General features: G+C 41.9%; 1 protein-coding gene across 4 annotated transcripts in view; it reads right to left on the minus strand.

Moving 5' to 3' along the window:
- Positions 1-2,482: 2,482 nt before the first annotated feature.
- rinl (Ras and Rab interactor-like) overlaps positions 2,483-20,574 on the minus strand; it is a 49,401-nt gene continuing 31,309 nt past the window's right edge. For 3 of the 4 annotated variants that reach the window (XM_060905730.1, XM_060905729.1, XM_060905733.1), the window contains 6 exons: positions 19,101-19,192; positions 10,128-10,350; positions 8,589-9,209; positions 7,463-7,780; positions 6,560-6,691; positions 2,483-3,113 (listed from right to left, as the gene is read on the minus strand). In XM_060905730.1, coding sequence (XP_060761713.1) covers positions 2,800-3,113; positions 6,560-6,691; positions 7,463-7,780; positions 8,589-9,209; positions 10,128-10,350; positions 19,101-19,192 — 1,700 coding nt within the window. In that variant the 3' untranslated portion in view covers positions 2,483-2,799. The remainder of the gene's footprint in view (positions 3,114-6,559; positions 6,692-7,462; positions 7,781-8,588; positions 9,210-10,127; positions 10,351-19,100; positions 19,193-20,574) is intronic. The other variant, XM_060905732.1, reaches the window with a different exon arrangement.

Raw genomic sequence — 20,574 nt, forward strand, 5'->3', positions numbered from 1 at the left:
GGCATTTATAAACAAAAAGTGAGGCCATGGTTCTGCGTATATGCTTTAACTTATACATGTTTTAGGCTAGCAGCACTTAGATAAATTAGCAACACTTGGATAGATACACAACAGACAAATCGCTACTGAACATCGAAATGACTTCTTAATTTTAATACAGAGCTTTCATAGTGTAAAACATTTAAATGTCTGGCTAGCCGGTCTAGTTCACTCTGCTAGCTAATGACTTACCAGTAGATGTTGCAGCAGGTTAGATGTTGAGCTGTGAAATGGTGATCTCTCCACAGGTTTTGACATTGCATCATTTGCAGATTATAATTACACTTTCTTTTGAAGCATTTAAAACTGAATTGGGCCAGCGATGCTCATGTGTCATCACTGTCTCAGACATTACTGCTGCCGATTAAGAATTTGATACCTGATGTATAAACTTTAGGATTTATACAGGCGTGATTTGTGAAATTTAAATAGTTTCAGTACTGCTGTGTTACTGTTGATTCCAGTATTGCATGGAACAATGTGCACTAAGTTACATTGTGATGATCACATATCAGATCGATTTCAGTGAGCCTGTTTAACAAAGAAAAATCCCTCATTAATTCTTTCATCTGTAGTGGAAAAGTCTAGGAAATCCGCAATTATACTTCACCAGCCACTTTAATAGGAACTTGTTCTTGGCTGCAGGAGTGGAACCTAATGTGGTCTTTTGTCTGCTGTTGCATGCGGAGATGCTTTTCTGTTCACCATGGTTGTAAAGAGTTGCTATGAGTTAATATATCCTTCCTGGCAGCTCGAACCAATCTGGTCATTTTCCTCTGACCTCTCTTATCAACAAGGCGTTTCCTCCCACAGAACTGTCGCTCATGGATTTTTTTTTCCTTGCACCATTCTGTGTAAACTCTAGAGACTGTTGTGTGTGAAAACCCCAGGAGATCAGCAGTTTCTGAAATACTCAAACCAGTCCATCTGGCACTACCACGTACACTACCGTTCAAAAGTTTGGGGTCACTTTGAAATTTCCTTATTTTTGAAAGAAAAGCACTGTTCTTTTCAATGAAGATCACTTTAAACTAATCAGAAATACTCTCTATACATTGCCAATGTGGTAAATGACTATTCTAGCTGCAAATGTCTGGTTTTTGGTGCAATATCTCCATAGGTGTATAGAGGCCCATTTCCAGCAACTCTCACTCCAGTGTTCTAATGGTACAATGTGTTTGCTCATTGCCTCAGAAGGCTAATGGATGATTAGAAAACCCTTGTACAATCATGTTAGCACAGCTGAAAACAGTTTAGCTCTTTAGAGAAGCTATAAAACTGACCTTCCTTTGAGCAGATTGAGTTTCTGGAGCATCACATTTGTGGGGTCGATTAAATGCTCAAAATGGCCAGAAAAACGTCTTGACTATATTTTCTATTCATTTTACAACTTATGGTGGTAAATAAAAGTGTGACTTTTCATGGAAAACACAAAATTGTCTGGGTGACCCCAAACTTTTGAACGGTAGTGTATGTCACAGTGAAAGTCACAGAGATCACAGTTTTTCCCATTCTGATGTTTGAAGTGAACATTAACTGAAGCTCTTGAGTTGTATCCGCATGATTTTGTGTATTTTTCTGCTGTCAAGGGATCGGCTGATTAGAGAACAGCAGATGTAGGGGTGCACCTAATAAAGTGGCTGGCGAGTGTAGAGATCTCATCTCATCTCATTATCTCTAGCCGCTTTATCCTTCTACAGGGTCGCAGGCAAGCCGGAGCCTATCCCAGCTGACTACGGGCAAAAGGCGGGGTACACCCTGGACAAGTCGCCAGGTCATCACAGGGCTGACACATAGACACAGACAACCATTCACACTCACATTCACACCTACGGCCAATTTAGAGTCACCAGTTAACCTAACCTGCATGTCTTTGGACTGTGGGGGAAACCGGAGCACCCGGAGGAAACCCACGCGGACACGGGGAGAACATGCAAACTCCACACAGAAAGGCCCTCGCCGGCCCCGGGGCTCGAACCCAGGACCTTCTTGCTGTGAGGTGACAGCGCTAACCACTACACCACCGTGCCGCCGTGTAGATATATTGGAATAAAAAAAAATTGTAGCCTACTATTTGTATAAACAAATAAAATTCTATGAAAAACTTTTGTGCAATTGATCCAGAGCAATCTCTTATTTCAAAGAGTAGTCATTAATAGAACACTATTCATTTGTTTTCTTAGGTTTAGGTTAGGTTTCTCACCACGCTTTCTCACCTACCTAATTAAATTACGTTTTCCTTGTTTTCACTTCAACAGGAAATTACATTAAGTGTGGTTTTAATTGCACAGACTGAAATACTTGGTGGTCGTGTGGTTCTCCTGTGAAGTGTGCCATCATTAATAGTGCATGGGTTTAAGTACTATGATGCATCATGGCAAAATTAACACCGTGTATCATATGCTGCAGCTCTAGATCAGATCATACAGACTGTAGATGGAAATTGGTAGTTGATTGTGCTTGATTTATTCAGCTCTTTTGATTAGTTCTCACTCTAATGCTGCTACAAATTAAATTAAGACACTTTAAGACACATTTGAATATATTATACAAGACTGAGGCTGTAGACTTCAAAAAGGTGCATTAAGGCCTCATAAAGGGTGCTTTTCAGATGGACAAATAAGAACGCCCAAGACCAAGAATTGTGTAGTTTTGGACAGGGGGATTATCTACATTTCTGTAAGATTTTCCTAGATTGTTAAGGCAAAAGTGCAGGGCAGTTTTAATGTTAATATTACTCCACTCAGAATTTTTTGCAAATTAATCCTCTGATCCCCCATTTTGCACTTCTTCCTTTGTCACATTTCTGGCGAGAGTCCCGTCTGTAGCTTTCTCTTTGGATGCACTTGCATTCACCCCCTCTGAGTCCTCATCAACTCTTTCACCACTTTTGTGCTTCCTGATGGTCCTGCGGTTCCTACTGCGCCGTGATTGGTTGCAGTGGAGTGTGCGTCTGCGATGCCATTGACTGAGGGACTTCTGGGCTTCAGCGCTCAGCTGGCGTGCTGCCAAACGAGACCGGAAACTGCTAATGTAGAACAAGGAGGCGTAGAGGGACGTCAGGTAATATCCACCTGGAGCAGGAGAGACATATTTAGACAGAAATTACCAGAAAGGATTTATGGTCACTTTTGGATTGTTGCCCAGTGTGGGGCGAGTTGCAGTAGTGTAATATCAGATGTACACTTTAGAGCTAATTTTGGCACAACATCCAGTGTAGGTGTTATGGAAATACAGATAGCATCATTAGTGGACACAGAAAACTTTGAGTCCAATGTCTATTTGCTCTACATCAGCTGTGGTGAAGCTGCTAATGTAAAGCAAATGCAATATTATGCCTAAAATGTTATGCCATGCTGTGTAATACACTTGAAGTAGGCTAGAAAACGGTGGTTCGGATGGAGGCCAGAATCAGGGTTACCAGGGCTCAGAAAAAAATTCCATCTCAAAAACTGCACAAAAAGATCTTGACTAGCCCAAAAGGTTCAGGCACTGGAGAATCAACACATGCTTTCTCCTTTTTTCTCAGTCTTTGTGTGGAAAACAAGTTCACTGTGGTGCACTTTAATTTTTGAGGCATATTCTCCCTGTCCAACATTCAATGTTTTACAAAAAATTATTTTTTTTTTTTTGCTTCAAACAGAAATGTTTCTGTACATCATACCTACACAGCAATTACATGTTCCTTTTGTTTCCTATGGCCTATGTTTCAAAGAAATTGATCAGATATAATTACAATTACTACAGTGCCTTGCAAAAGTATTCATCCCCCTTGGTGTTTGTCCTGTTTTGTTGCATTAAAAGCTGGAATTAAAATGGATTTTTGGAGGGTTAGCACCATTTGACTTACACAACATGCCTACCACTTTAAGGGTGCACATTGTTTTTTTATTGTGACACAATAATTAAGATGAAAAACAGAAATCTGGAGTGTGCATAGGCATTCACCCCCTTTCATATGAAACCCTTAAATAAGAGCTGGTCCAACCAATTCACTTCATAAGTCACATAATTAGTTGTTTAAGATCCACCTGTGTGCAATCAAAGTGTCACATGATCTGTCACATGATGTCTGTATAAATCAACCTGTTCTGGAAGGACCCTGACTCTGCAACACGACTCAGCAAGCAACATGAAAACCAAGGAGCCTCCAAACAGGTCAAAGTTGTGGAGAAGTATAGATCAGGGTTGGGTTATAAAAAATATCCCAAACTTTGAATATCCCACAGAGCACCATTAAATCCATTATAGCAAAATGGAAAGAATATGGCACCACTACAAACCTGACAAGAGAAGGCTGCCCAACAAAACTCACAGACCGGGCAAGGAGGGCATTAATCAGAGATGCAACAAAGACACCAATGATAATGCTGAAGGAGCTGCAAAGATCCACAGTGGAGATGGGAGTATCTGTCCATAGGACCACTTTAAGCCGTACACTCCACAGAGTGGGGCTTTATGGAAGAGTGACCAGAAAAAAAGTCATTGCTTTAAAAAAAAAAAAATCACATTTGGAGTTTGCCCAACAGCATGTGGCAGACTTCCCAAACACATGGAAGAAGATTCTCTGGTCAAATGAGACAAAAATTGAACTTTTTGGCCATTATGGGAAATGCCATGTGTGGCGCAAACCCAACACCCTGAGAACACCATGCCTACAATGAAGCATGGTGGTGGCAGCATCATGCTGTGGAGATGTTTTTCATTTGCAGGGACAGGAAAGCTGGTCAGGACTGAAGGAAAGATGGATGGCACTAAATACAGGGCAATTCTGGAGGAAAACCTGTTTGAGTCAGCCAGAGGTTTGAGACTGGGATGAAGGTTCATAGTCTAGCAGGACAATGACCCTAAACATACCACTAAAGCTACACTGGAGTGGTTTATAGGGAAACATTTAAATGTCTTGGAATGGCCTAGTCAAAGCCCAGACCTCAATCCAATTGAGAATCTGTGGTATAACATGAAGATTGCTGTACACCAACGCAACCCATCTAACTTGAAGGAGTTGGAGCAGTTTTTCCTTGAGGAATGGGCAAAAATCCCAGCGGACAGATGTGCTAAGCTAATAGAGACATACTCCAAGAGACTTGCAAGGTGGCTCTATAAAGTATTGACTTTTTTTTGGGGGGGGGGGGATACCTATGCACACTCCAGATTTCTGTTTTTTCATTTTAATTATTGTTTGTGTCACAATAAAAAAAACAACATGCACCTTTAAAGTGGTAGGCATGTTGTGTAAATCAAATGGTACTAACCCCCCAAAAATCCATTTTAATTCCAGCTTGTAATGCAACAAAACAGGACAAACACAAAGGGGGATGAATATTTTTGTAAGGCACTGTATATCCACATTCACTGGATATGAGCAATCATGTGCTCTGATTGGCTACTCTACTACTAAATTATCAGTCCACATAACATAAGTAGAGAAAAACAAAATGATGGAGCATTTTGCTGAACCAGCTGAGGACAAAATAAAATCTCTACTTGAAAACAAAACCCCCCAAAATACCAAAAAAGCAACAAAATATGGAATTTGTTGGTAAGAATGTATCTTTTTTATTTTTCAAGAATTATTATTATAGCATTTTTCACAAATCGCTACTGTCATTTCATCAGCTTGTTTACATTCTTCACCTTTAAACATGAAAATTTGTTGAAATTTTTTAGACTGGTTCAAAAGCTCAAAGAAGTTTGAAAATTCTACAACTGAAATTGTCCAAGGAAGAATTAAATAAAAGCTATTCTATACCTAGGCAAGATGGCACTTTCTACAAAAAATCAACACTAAAGTCAATTCATGAAGGTTTTTAAGAAGTCCACCTAAGTGGAAATGATTTTGTCAGATATTTTGAATAAAGTTTTTTATTTACTGAGTTTGCAAAAAATAAAAATGCTCTGCTTCTCAAAATCCAGTGAATGTGGATATAATAAAACAATTATTCCTCTCAATCTCGTCGTACATGGCGTATAGCCAATTCGGCGCCATGTTCCTCATCGGCTATCAGCTCATGTACGACTCGATTTCGTGGAATAACTGTTAAGTATTTGCTTTAAAAGAAGATAGGTGGCTGTGGACCACGTGCAGACTTGCTTTTTTCAACCCTCAACCTTGTTTGAAAACTAGGCCAATTTGGTGTTTAAAAAACAAAACAAAAAAAACTTGGCAACCATGAACCTGATTAAAAGTGTAATTAATAGTTGCATATTTTTGGTTAAAATTAATTTAAAATACATTTGACACTAAAAACACTTCCTGTGATGAATGTATTTCTTTCTTTCTTTTGCACAGCTGATATAGTACTTGTCCTTACTCTGTTTCTCTGCAAACTTAAAATTTTTGCTATAGCCATTATTACTAAATGACACTACTGTTACTATATATACACTTTACCTTATTCTATCGTATATTCTATTTATAAATATATTCGAAGATGATGACAGGGACTCCCTGGGGGAAAGTCATCAAGGGTCTGTTAAAAATAGTACTGAAACACAGCCATATAGTATTCCCTCCTACCTTCTCCCTGTAACTGAGAGGGGTCCAGCAGCTCCATCATATAGTCCATGTCTATCTGCAGAGTAACAACGTCACTGCGGAGTAATACCCACGTCAAACAGGGCAGGAAGTCATCTGCTCCAAAAACCACACCTATCAAAACACACACACACACACACACACACACACACACACACACACACACACACACACACACATTCACTCATCTGGTCAATGGTAATCCTAGACTTTATTTCTAAAAAGCCAATAAATGTAGATATAAGGTAGGTGCTTCTAATAAACTGGCATATCAGTGCATATCCGTAGGGTAGTATTCAGAAATAGAGAATTAAATCCAAAGATCTTGTTAATATTTACACTGGACACAAGTTCAGACTTGGGTCATATGCATATTCCTTAAGTCTGTTTTCCGGGTGCACCATTCAGATTATGCTTGTAATTCATGACTCCAAGGTCATCTTTACAGAGTAGAAGTGTCAGAGATGGGTTTTGTAATAGCACCTAGAATAGCCTTTGTAATAATAGTAATGTAATAATAGTAATAGCCTTTGAAAACAAATTCTTGCCTTTAAGCCAGAAAAAAAAAAATCAGGGATGGAAAATGACTGAAGAATGAAATAGTTTTCGTTTTTTCCTTTGCTATCAAATGTGGCATAGTGTAACAAACGCTAAAAAGAAAAAAAATAAAGATATTTATATGATGATATGGGAAGATGGCAGGCACTGAAATAAACATCAAATAAGAGTCCAAGGTCAGAATTGTGCATAACTAAGACACGTTTCACATCCGTTTTTGGCAAAGTAAGTCTGTAGGTCTGAATACCATTTTGCACAATTTTGGTATCCTTGATGTGCATGCTGAACACAACTCTGAATATGGTCCTTGATTTCTACTGCACTCACCAGGCTTGGCATTGACAGTCATGCTGTGGTAAATGTTTTTGCAGACTTTGAGCAGTATGTCCACCTTCTTTTGGGGCGAGTATTGTTGGTGCATGGTAGCCCAATGCTGCCGGATCTTCTCCAGCATGGCCGCATCAGGCACGCCTGCACCTGCTGTCCCCTCCAGCTCCTCCAGGCTTCGGTTCATCAACGTGTGCTGGTTCGCTTGTAGCCGCTGCAGGCTGACATCCTGATGCTGTGCTGTCTTCATGCACTCGTACAAATGAGAATACAATGGCTTCAGAGCCACTTTATGTAAGGCTTGCTCCAGCATCATATCTAGTATGGAGATTGGAAGAGATGATGATAAAGAATTCCAATAGCATGAGACGGGAAATTGGGTTTCAGCATTCTTTACTGGACATACGTTTAACTTTACTAAACATGATTTTTTTTTCCTGTGTTAGTTTAAGAAATCAGAAGCGTGGGCAACAATGGTCTAGAACAGTGGTTCTCAAAGTGAGGTTTGTTTGTCTATATCCATCCATCCATTCATCCATCCATCCATCATCTATAGCCGCTTATTCTGTTCTACAGGGTCACAGGCAAGCTGGAGCCTATCCCAGCGGCTATCCCACCTATCCCACCCTGGACAAGTCGCCAGGTCATTGCAGGGCTGACACATAGAGACAAACAACCATTCACACCTACGGTCAATTTAGAACCACCAATTAGCTGAACCTGCATGTCTTTGGACTGTGGGGGAAACCAGAGCACCCGGAGGAAACCCACACAGACACGGGGAGAACATGCAAACTCCACACAGAAAGGCCCTCGTCGGCCACTGGGCTCGAACCCAGGACCTTCTTGCTGTGAGGTGACAGTGCTAACCATCGTGCCACCCTTATATATATATATATATATATATATATATATATATATATATATATAATCAGCTAGACTGGCTACCTGATTCACACCCCATGCCCAATTTACAGCTTAGAAAAGGCTGTGTAATGTCACAAACTGACACACATATGTTGTATCTCCATTGCCGAGAATGTTCAAAATATATGTACAAGAAAAGGTTTGCCTGTTGGTAAAAGTGGCCCATTAAAACTAATTCTGCTACTTGTTGTATTCTTACCCAGCTCAAAATCAGGCACATCTCCCAACGAGTCGATGATGCTCTGGATTTCAACAGAGTCGTACAATGTTTCCCTCAAAGCCGTGAGGGAGGAGCGCACTTCCTGCAGCATCTCTGTACTTTTCACACCACAAACAGCTCTCATTTTCAGCGTCTGCTCCACAAATGCTTTTAGAGCCTCTGCAAAGGGGCTACACTTACGTTCGCTCAGCTCCTGCACACGTTTACTCAGTCGTTTTTGTGGATTCATTAAGCCACCTAGAGCCTGGCCAACTGCTGAAAGCCTGTTCTTAACCTTGTCAGCCAGTGGGAGGCGTGGTGAGTTTTGTACTTGGGAGGGGCTTACGGTTGGCTCAGGATCAGGCTCCTCTTCTATGCTGCTCATTGACAGAGAATCAAATTCGAGGCATGGAGGGTGGAGCAGGGAAGAAGGAGCAGGTGGGTTCATCCATAGTTTATCCTCGACCCAAGACACTCGGTGCGGGGACTGAGGGATGGGGCTGCTGATTGAATCCGAACTCACCCTCCTTTGAGGATCTGAAGTACTGGAGCTGCTTGCTCTGCGCAAAACCACTCCAGTTGGGGTCACCGGGGAAGCCGGGTTATGAGTAAGAGGACCTGCTGGAGAGATAAAGTCCATCAGTGAAAATAATCAAATTTATTGTTCTTCTGGTTTATGATAGTACCATTTTCAAAGCAGATGACTTTAAAAGCTACAACACATAGGGCTTCAACGGCAGGAGTTGGGGTATTAGGGATAGGGGTTGCTATTAGCAAGAGCCTTAACCCTCTCTGCTCCAATGATAGGATGCCCTATCATAGCTGTCCCTTTAAAGCTCATTTTAAGTTGCAAACACTATATTGCTTCTGCACAGTTGCAGCACGGGGTGCAATACAATCCAATGCAAATAGTGTAAATTTTCTAACCAGATTGACATGGGTAGCACTGATCAAGTGCATAAATGCTTATGGTTTGTGATTTGGAAATATTCTATTTTGTTATTTCTATTATTTCATATTTTCTATCTTTAGCAATGTTACTACTCGTCATTGCGTGATCTGGCACACAGTTCTGATTTGGTCGTAATTTCTAGTTTTGTAGAATGTAACTCAATTTTTTGGTAGAAATATTGATATTTGTTGAACAGAGTTCATGTAAAAAATCATATGCCTTCTTAACGTCTTTACTCCTGCTGTTTCACAACAACTCACACAAAGCTATAGGAAATGTTCAGTATGTCACAGGTGTGAATCCTGCACAGACTTGAAATACCATGGAATTCCGCCTAACCAGTAGAATTGCTGGAAGATTTGTAAAACATCATAAGCATTATAACTCAAGTTCAGTTGTCTAGACTTGAAAGCATGTCATACAAGTTAACCTCAGTGACAAAAAACCTTGAACAGAAATATAGCTGCTGATATACAGTATCAAACTAAATAATATTGGTCTAAACATTAAGGTCTGCTAAATAAACCAGGACATTTGTAGTATTCCTACATAGCATATAAAGAACATTACCAAGACTCTTATGTTACCTGAGCTGTCAAAACTGGAAGAGGAATCTTCCACTGACTCGCTTCGCTTCTTAAGCCCCGCTCCTGCCCAAGCTCTTGCTGCACTTAGCCGTCTGTCACGCCTGGAAGTGAAGGGGCGATTAATGAGATTTGTGCTGCCCGAGGAATGTGTCAGCCAATCATCTCCATGCTCTTGGAGATACAAAGGGTTGATGACACAGAGAGCACCATTGGCTGCTGTTAACTGCAATAAAACAGAAGGGATCTTATGAATGAATACATGAATGACAAAAAGATGCTCCAAACAGTAATTTTTGTCAGAACTGTTTCATAATATTATGCTAACTTAAGACCTATAACAACCTTTAATATACCGTATATAGTATACCTGTATAGGCCAATATACTATACTAATGCATCTCCAAAAATTTGAATATTGTGAAAAAGTTCAATATTTTCCATCAGTTTAAGAAAGTGAAAATTTAATATATTCTAGACTCATTACAAGTAAACTAAAACATTTCAAGCATTGCTCTATTTTAATTTTGATAATTATGGCCTACAGCACAAAAAATTATAAGAAAAAAAATCTCAAAATATTAGAATATTCCATTTCATGTTTGAGTAAAACAGTATAAATACTGTGCATCTCTCGGACTAGTTCAGTACCCCCCCATCATAGGGAAGACTGCTGACTTGACAGTTGTCTAGAAGGTGATCATCGACATCCTCCACAAGGAGGGTGAGCCACAGAAGGTTATTGCTGAAAAGGCTGGCTAGAAAAGGTGCACAAGCAACAGGGATGACTGCAGCCTTGAGAGGATTGTAAAAAAAAAGTCTATTCAAGAACTTCGGAGAGCTTCACAAGGAGTGGACTGAGGTTGGTGTCAGTGCGTCAAGAGTCATCACGCACAGACGTCTTCAGGAAAGGGGCTACAACCGTCGCATTCCCAATATCAAGCCACTCCTGAACCAGAGACAACGTCAGAAGCGTCATACCTGGACTAAGGAGAGAAAGAACTGGACTCAGTGATCCAAATTCCTCTTTTCAGATGAAAGTAAGTTTTTCATTTCATTTGGAAATCAAGGTCCTAGAATCTGGAGGAAGAATGGAGAGGCACAGAATCCAAGATGTTTGAATTCCACTGTGAAGTTTCCACAGTTTGTGATGATTTGGGGTGCCATATCATCTGCTGGTGTTGGTCCACTGTGTTTTATCAAGTCCAAAGTCAATGTAGCCGTCTACCAGGAGATTTTAGAGCACTTCATGCTTCCATCTGCTGACAAGCTTTATGAAAATGCTGATTTCCTTTTCCAGCAGGACTTAGCACCTGCCCACAGTGCCAAAACTACTACCAAATGGTTTGCTGACCATGATATAACTATGCTTGATTGGCCAGCCAACTCGCCTGACCTGAAGCCCACAGAGAATCTATGGGTTACTGTCAAAAGGAAGATGAGAAACACCCGACCCAAAAATACAGATGAGCTGAAAACCACTATAGAGGCTTGTTCTTAGTGAGACCTTGAGAAAAGTGCTTTAGCTTACACTGATGAAGCCTCTGACCCAAAGTAACTGTTTCCACTCTCAATGTCCATGTGCCTGGCAATAAATCCACTTGAAACGTCTTGAAAGTTGAACTTTAATCCTCGGTTTAACAATTACAAAGGTTCTAAGATGCAGAGAGTCAGTGAGTCAGGTAAGAAAAACTGTTCACTTCCACGGCTTCTCGAGATCTACCTGAGAAGCGCGAGACCGTTCTTATATAGCTGAATGAATTCTAATTCTAATTCTTGAGAAGCGTGAGACAGTTCTAATTCTTCACATATTAATTCTAATTCTAATGCTTCCAATTCTAATTCTTCTAACCTTGCCACATGTTATTCATCATTTTAATCATGAAATAAATTACTTATATGAAATTACACACTCAAATGAAATTATTTATACCTTTTTGTAATTCACATCTATATGAATTCTACTTTGGCTACTACATACCCGGCCCCTAATTGCTTTCTATCCTAGAAACAATTACAACATTTAATGTACTTAACAGTCCTTTTCATTCTGCTTCTTGAAGCAGGCAGAGTTTGGTGATCGGCTGCTCAAGTTCGTTCGTTTTCGTCTTGACTCGAACCTTGCGGAAGACTCCATGTTCGTCCTCCACAGTCTTCACGATTCTTCCCATCAGCCATGATCCTCTGGGGGCTGATTCGTCGACGAAGTTTTGCCAAATTCAGGTGGCTTAAAGCATCGAGTTACTCCAAAGCCAGTGAGCTGTTGGGGTTCTTCGGTCCACTTGGTCCATTGTTGTGCGAGGTGTTCTGGCACAGTGTCGTCCCAGGCTGTTCTTAGTCTACACAATTCTTGCAGGATGTTTCTAGCAGGTAGTATGACTGGTGACAGCATTCCTAGCGGATCATAGACAGAGCTCATTGTAGACAGGATTCCTCTCCTGGTGAGAGGCTTCTGCTCGATGTTCACCTGAAACTTGAACTGATCTGACCGGATGCACCATTGTACTCCCAAGGCTCTCTTGATGGCGAGTGAGTCCTGGTCGAGATCAAGATCTTTGACTTCTGTTGCTCGGTCCTCAAGCGGAATGGTTAACAACACGTTTCAACTGTTGGTCGTCCATTTTGTCAGTCTAAAGCCTCCTGTTTGACAGATGGCCGTCAAGTCATGGAGTAGCTTGATCGCTTCCTGTTCTGAGTTAACCGATTTTAGACAATCGTCGACGTAAAAATTGTTCAACACTGTCTCCACAGCTGCTGCATCAAAAGTACTCCTGTTGTCCTCGGCACATCTTCTCAGCGCATAGTTCGCGCAGCTGGGTGAGGAGGTGGCTCCGAACAAGTGTACCTCCATTCTGCACTCCTGCAGCTCCTTTGAGATATCCCCGTCAGGCCACCATAAAAACCTGAGAAGGTCTGCGTCTTCAGATGGGACCTTGACCTGGTGGAACATGGCCTTCACATCTGCCATGACTGCGATTGGCTCCTGACGAAATCGTGTTAGAACTCCAACCAGACTGCTTGTCATGTCAGGCCCTTGCAGTAGTTGCTCATTGAGTGTGGTTCCCTGATATGAAGCGCCGCAGTCGAATACCACTCGAAGTTTATGCTTCTTGGGGTGATAGACGGCATGATGTGGAATAAACCACACCTTTCCATCACTCCTGTTAAGCTCTTCATCTGGGACTTTGATGGCATATCCCTTGGTTATGACCTGGTTCATGAAGCTGACGTATTCCTCTCGGAACGTCTGGTTTCTCTGAAGCTTCCTTTTCATGTTGAGCACTTGTTGCTCCGTCATTGCTCTATTGTTAGGCATTTTCACATCTTTGTTCTTCAATGGCAATCCAATAGAGTAGTGACCGTCGACCAGTTTTGTGGATGTGGTGACTCTGTCCATAAACAGTTGATCTTCCTTTGACATCTCAAGCTGCTCTCCTTGAGCATTCTCGGGAAAATCATACTTGAATTGCTGGGTCCACAATTCTTCAAGTCGAGCCACTGATATCCGATTCATTTGGATCTGTGGGTATCCGTCCTTTGACCAGCTTTCGATGTTCTCACGCAGCAGCCCGTTCACTGTCCATCCCAAGACTGTATGTACTGCATACAGCCCATCTTTCACGCTCCAGATTACCTCTTTTGGCTCTAAAGCCTTTGCGACATCAGTCCCAATTAGAAGATCGATATCCGCCTTGATCAATGGAATTCGTACACCTCGTAAGTGTAGCCACCTATCCACGTCCTCTTGGGTTGGGATATTCTCCTGACTAGCAGGTATGGCCCTTTGCGTAAACACACCAGTGAGCCCGACAAAGTCATCCCCCTCCAGACTGCTGACTTCTAGGTCTGGCAACACCTTGCACGAGACGGTCTTTTGGTATCCCATAGTACTAAGTAGGATGTTCACATTTTTTCCTTGCAGGTTAAGGTCATTGGCTAGCTTGTTAGTGCAAAAGGAGGCATTGCTCCCTGGATCCAGGAATGCATAACAAGTCAGCACCTTGTTGCCTTTCTTTGCCTTCACTCTCACCGGAACGATGGCGAGGACGGTTCCTGCACCCCTGGCCCCCATCTGAGAGCAAGTTTTCCCCGCATCCACGAATCCACTGACCACAGTTTGTTCTTCCTGTAAAGACTCCTCTTTTGGTTCCTCCCTTGAAGTGTCTTCTTTTGGTATGTCTTTAGGTTTCTGCTTTATGTGTAACAGTGTAGGGTGTCTAGCTGAACACATCTCACAGCTCTTCTTTTCTTCACAGGTACTGCTCATGTGTCCTCCTATAAGACAGCTGTAGCAGAGTCCTTTACTCTTAAGGAATTCCAATTTTTCTTTGTGCAGCTTTTTTTGAAGTTTCTTGCACTGTTCCATGGTATGATCTCCCTGACAGAAGATGCACGGTTTCACGAAAGCCATGTTCATGTTTGGTTTCTTCTCTTTAGCTTTCTTGTTCTCGGCACCAGCAACATCTTTCACTACTTTCTGCTCTTTAGCTTCGGTAGCTAGCGTTATGATGGTTTTCTTGCCAGCTGATTTTTCAGGTTGACGCTTTGTTTGACCTGAGATTTCACCAAACACAGGGTGTGCTGCCATTTCAGCCTGTTTGGTTACAAATGACACCACGTCTTGGAACTTTGTTCACCGATCTTTCTTCTGAATGTCAATGGCGACACTCCTGAATTTCTCCCTCAGCCTGTATGGGAGCTTGGAGATGACTGTGTGCATGTTCGCAGCATTCTCCATCTCATCCAAGTACTCTAGATCCGACATTGCGTTGTTACAGTTGATCAGAAACAGAGCGTATGCTTCAAGTGCCTTAGCGTCGTCCGACTTGATAGTAGGCCAATTTAAAGCCTTGTCCAGGTATGCCATTGAGATCTTATATTTGTCACCAAAGCGCTCCTTTAATAATTTCTTGGCTTCAGGGTAGCCCCGTTCAGGGTCCATATGAAAACAGCTGCGCACTAAGCCATTAGGCTGACCACTTGTGTGCTGTTCCAAATAATAAAGCCGATCTTTGCTGTTTTCAGTCTTGCTTTCTATGCGATGCTCGAAAGCTCTCATGAATAGATGGTATTCCATTGGATCTCCTTTAAAAACTGGAATATTCGGCGATGGCAATGTAGATAGCTTTTGCTGCTTTATTAGACTCTCAGTTATCTCGTTTTGTCATTGCATGACAGAAACCAGGTTACCCGTGTTTGCAGAATTGCCCTTTGAAGTAACAAGCTCTTGTTGCACAACAGGCGTTGCATTGGCAGCTATTCCACCACTGTGGCTATGCTGAGATACATTACTAGCCCCACTGCTCCTATTGTGGCTAACATGTTGTCTCTGAGTAGTCGTCAGTGAATCCACTCTACTGCCTTTAGAGCCGCTTGTCACATCTGAGCCTTCATATTTTCTTAACACAGCTAATTTTGCATCTGATGCAGCGAGCTCTGCTTGTAACTCCAACTCTTCCAAAGCCCTTTTCTGTTTCAATGTAGCTGCCTTGGTTAACAAATCAACTTTTTTCATTTCAACTTTTAAGCGCTCAGCGCGAACTGATGATGCCACAGAGGCAGAAGAGACAGACTTGACTTTTTTACTCTTTCTGGATGTAACTGAAGCGCTATCTTCAGGATTTACCTCATTGTTCACTCTTTCAGACTCTTCTATGCGAAGCATTGCATCTTGTATCCATGACCTAACTTCTCGCACAAAATTGCATTGCTCATCATATCTTGGCTGAAACCAATTACTTTGATCTGCATTCATATTGTGTGTGTATCCAAGTTGACTGTACAGGTCTTTGACATCAGCATTTATCTTACTGAATTCTCCTATCAGCTCTTCATACTTGGTTAATGATTCCTTTGTTATAATTTCCACGTTTGCATCATCATCCATTAAATCACGCAATTTGTTTTTTTTTTCTCAGTCAGTTTCCTTAGCTTTGCTCTTCTGGAGTCAATTCTTGTCTGCAGACTATTTTCCAATGACCGTTGTGTTGGTTTACCCTGACGTTTTTCCCCCAGAGGGCTTACCGTCCTTTCCTTTTCATCCGTCATGATTGCTTTGAACGTCGGTCCGTTTTTTTTCTCCGATTCCACTTGTGACAGTTACGTTGCAGCCACGTTCACTTGTTGTCAATCACCAGCCACGAGTGTAGCACGTGATTGTGCTAGTTCAGAAGTCCCTCGGTAAATCCCTCGATGAATCTTCTTTCCAGTTTCAGCGAACCTCTCCAGCGTTTTGTAATCCAATGTCAAGCGAGTTTTTCTTACTATTGTAGAGGCTTGTTCTTAGTGAGACCTTGAGAAAAGTGCTATAGCTTACACTGACGAAGTCTCTGACCCAAAGTAACTGTTTCCACTCTCAATGTCCATGTGCCTGGTAATAAATCCACTTGAAACGTCTTGAAAGTTGAACTTTAATCCTCGGTTTAACAATTACAAAGGTTCTAAGATGCAGAGAGTCAGTGAGTCAGGTAAGAAAAACTGTTCGCTTCCACGGCTTCTCGAGATCTACCTAAAAAGCGCGAGACCGTTCTTATATAGCTGAATGAATTCTAATTCTAGAGAAGCGTGAGACAGTTCTAATTCTTCACATATTAATTCTAATGCTTCTAATTCTTCTAACCTTGCCACATGTTATTCATCATTTTAATTATGAAATAAATTACTTATATGAAATTACACACTCAAATGAAATTATTTATACCTTTTTGTAATTCACATCTATATGAATCCTACTTTGGCCACTACAACCACTATCAAAGCAACCTGGGCTGCTTCTTCTTCTTGTTCTTCTTCTTTTGTATAGGGCTAAGCAGTTAGGCTCGGACATTGCAGCCAGCTCACCATATCGGTGTTGGGGTTGGTGAGGTTAAGGGTTGTGTGTTCAGGTGGACTGAGGGTGGGGCACTCATGAATTATGTGGTAGGCAGTCTGGTTGGCATGTCCACAGATGCAGGCTGTTGATGGGCGCAGCTCCCAGTGGTACATGTCATTGAACCGACCGACTCTGGTTTGTAGGCGATTCAGGGTGAACCATGATCTTCGAGGTAGGTCAGCTCCTGGTGGTAACGTTGTGTTTGGGGAGAGTGTGAATTGGGTGGGCGGGGTAGTCTCCTGCCAGCAGGTTCTCCATTTGTCTATGGTGTTGAAGTTAGTGCCGCGTAGGGTTGCTGCATGGTGGAAGAGGGGGCAGCGGGAGGGCAAGTATTGGTGGTCCAGTTGAGAGTTCTGGACGAGGTTGTGAAGGGGATGATTGGTATCTTGCGAAGCCTTGTTGACCAGTCTGTGTGTAAGGTGTTCTCTGTGAAGAGCTGCAGGAGCAATGCCAGCTAACACTGGTAGGAGCTCAGATGGAGTTGGATGCAAGCAGCCTGTGATGATTCTCAGGGTCTCGTTTAATGTTATATCCAGCTTTCTTGCATGTGCACTGCGACACTAAGCTGGGGCTGCATATTCTGCTGAGCTGTAGACTAGGGCAAGGGCACCTGTGCAGAGGGTTGATGTATTGGCTCCCCACGATGACCCTGCCAGGTGGTAAAGGAGGCTGATCCTGGATGACACTTTAGCCCATAGTGATTCAAGGTGTTGCTTGAATGTTAGTTGCCTATCTAATTTGATACCAAGGTATGTTGGAGTGGCATTGTAAGGTAGGGGTGTCCCATTGAGGTTCACTGTAAGCTGACGGCGGGCTTTCTTGGTGTTGAGATGGAAGGCTGTGGTGGTGGTTTTTGCCATGCTCAGCTTCAATCTCCATGATTCAAGATAGGTTGCTATGATTGCCATGTCCTTCGTGAGTGCATCTTCCACATTTGACCAGCTACTGTCTGAAAACAGGAGAGAGAGGTCATTTGCATATCCATATTGCCTTGATGATGTATGGGGTAGGTCACTGATGTAGATGTTAAATAGCATGGGGGCCAGTACTGAGCCTTGAAGAACTCCATTTCTGAGCCATTGTTGATGACTGGACTGTCCGTCACTTGTCTTCAGAATGAAGCTGCGGGTGGCAAGGATGTTTGAGATGAACCGTATGAGGTTGCGATCTGGGATAGTCCAGAGGAGTTTCAGGATCAGGCCCTGGTGCCACACGGTGTTGTAATCTGCAGTCAGGTCAACCAAGATGACTCCCACTTTCTGGTGTTTTTCGAACCCCGCTTCTATGTCGTTGGTAAGCTTCACAACCTGGTGTACTGTGCTGTGTCCACATCAGAAACCTACTTGTTCTTCAGGGAGTTGGGGGTCAACAATTGGTTCCAGCCGGGCTAGGAGTCGTCGTTCAAGGAGCTTGAAGGGGACACAGAGGAGTGAAATAGGACGGTAATTTTTTGGGTTGTCGGTGGGTTTGTTTGGTTTTGGTAGTGCGATGATAGTTGCCTCATGCCAGATCTTGGGTATGGACTGTCGGACAAGGCAAGTGGAGTAAAAAAACTTGAAGCCAGTTCAGGCACTTTGGGCCACAATGTAGTAGGAATTCTGGTGGGATGTTGTAAGGTCTTTGTGCTTTTCCACTCTTAAGTTGATTGATGGCAGTGGCAGCAGCAGCAAAACCTGGGCTTCAATAACACCTCAGCAGTGCCACAGGCTGAACGCCTCCATGCCCTGCCATATTGATGCAGTAATTCATGGTAAAGGAGCCCCAACCAAGTATTGAGTCTATAAATGAACATACTTTTCAGAAGTTGGACATTTCTGGATTGTAAATCCATTTTGGATTGAACTTGTGAAATATTAGAATAATTTGAGATACTGGATTTCTGATTTTCATGAGCTATAAGCCATATTCATCAAAATTAAAACAAAAAAGCTTGAAATATTTCACTTTACTTGTAACGAATATAGAATATATGAAAGTTTACCTTTTTGAATTAAATTACAAAAAAAATAATTTTTTCATGATATTCTAATTTTTTTGAGATGCACTAGTAATGAATGTGAATTTACATGAAAAGGGATGATGACAGTAGTCATCATGACACTTACCTGTATGGTGCACATTACAGTGTCCTGAGTGTCTGGTGTTCCTGGACTCATTGTGCCTGGCAGAAGATCTGATGAGGGACAAAGCCAGGCCTCTGAAAAGAACATACATAAGTTGTCTTGCTATCCCTGTAAGGACCCTCCATTACCTACACATAATCTAAACCTAACCTTAATCTCAGTAACCAAGAGGAAACCTTTTAGTCTAAACCTCATTTAGATAAAAAAAGGTTTATAAAAAGAAAGAAAAAAGCTTTTCTTCTGGTGCCCAACAAGTTAGTTATTTCTATCTTTAGGGACATTTGGTTTCAATTGTAGGAGTCATTCTGAGTTTAAACTAAACTAAACTAAATTAAATGCTACAGGAGCACTGTTATATTTTTGTTGTTATTTAGGATCTTTTATTTTGTATAGGGACTTTTAGTTTGATAGGGTGTGAGAAGGCCTTGAAGTTAAGATGGCTGCCACTCACCTTTGACCCAAGAGTAGAGAACAAAGGAATCTGGAAGACGTAAAAGGCATATAGCACTTTATGGCTATTTAGTCCATTTTTGAACTCTTTTTGGACATTTTTCATCTTAAGTTTGTACCTTTTTTAACAACCTTTCATACTTCCCTCCACTAACCATTTGTTTGGATTATTGGAGTCCACTGGAGTTTGTATACTTTCATTGCCCTGCTGCTTTCTCATCCACTTGTTTGCTTGTTCTGCTTACTTCCCTACTTGACTTCTCATCCCATCATTGTGATACTAAAGGTATAATTTAAGTTTCTTGGATAGTCTGTCAAAGAAGTCTGTGAGCAATTAATGTCTATATTGATAGTGGCTATTTAAGCAAAACAATTTTGGAACTATGCCACTACAACAAGGTAAAGAACTTTGCCATCACTTCTGCTGCTTGACAATGCGCTTTGAATTGTTTGGAAAACATGGAATCCTTTGTAGGCGGGATGGTGGTGTAGTGCACTGTCACCTCACAGCAAGAAGGTTTAGGGTTCGAGCCCGGTGACTGATGGGGGGCCTTTCTGTGTGGAGTTTGCATATTCTCCCTGTGTCTGCTTGGGTTTCCTCTGGGTGCTCCGGTTTCCCCCACAGTCCAAAGACATGCAGGTTAGGCTAACTGGTGGCTCTAAATTGACCATAGGTGCGAGTGTGAATGGTTGGTTGTCTCTATGTGTCAGCCCTGCCAGAGTGTACCCTACCAGGGTGTACCCTGCTTCTCATCCATAGTCAGCTGGGATAGGCTCCAGCTTACCCGCGACCCTGCACAGGATAAGCGGTTATGGATAATGAATGGATGGATGGATGGAATCCTTTGTTTAACTGCAACCGAAGTGTAAAAGTTTCTTTTTGAGACATTTGGAGTTGAAGTTTTCAATCTTTTGTGAGTTTACCTTTGAAGTTGGTTCACAATTGGAATGCCCTATTGTTTGACACTGGATTTGCTATTGGAGCAGGCTGTGATTTTTGTTCATG

This window comes from Neoarius graeffei, chromosome 23 (genome assembly GCF_027579695.1).
Source record: "Neoarius graeffei isolate fNeoGra1 chromosome 23, fNeoGra1.pri, whole genome shotgun sequence".
NCBI classification, from domain to species: domain Eukaryota; kingdom Metazoa; phylum Chordata; class Actinopteri; order Siluriformes; family Ariidae; genus Neoarius; species Neoarius graeffei.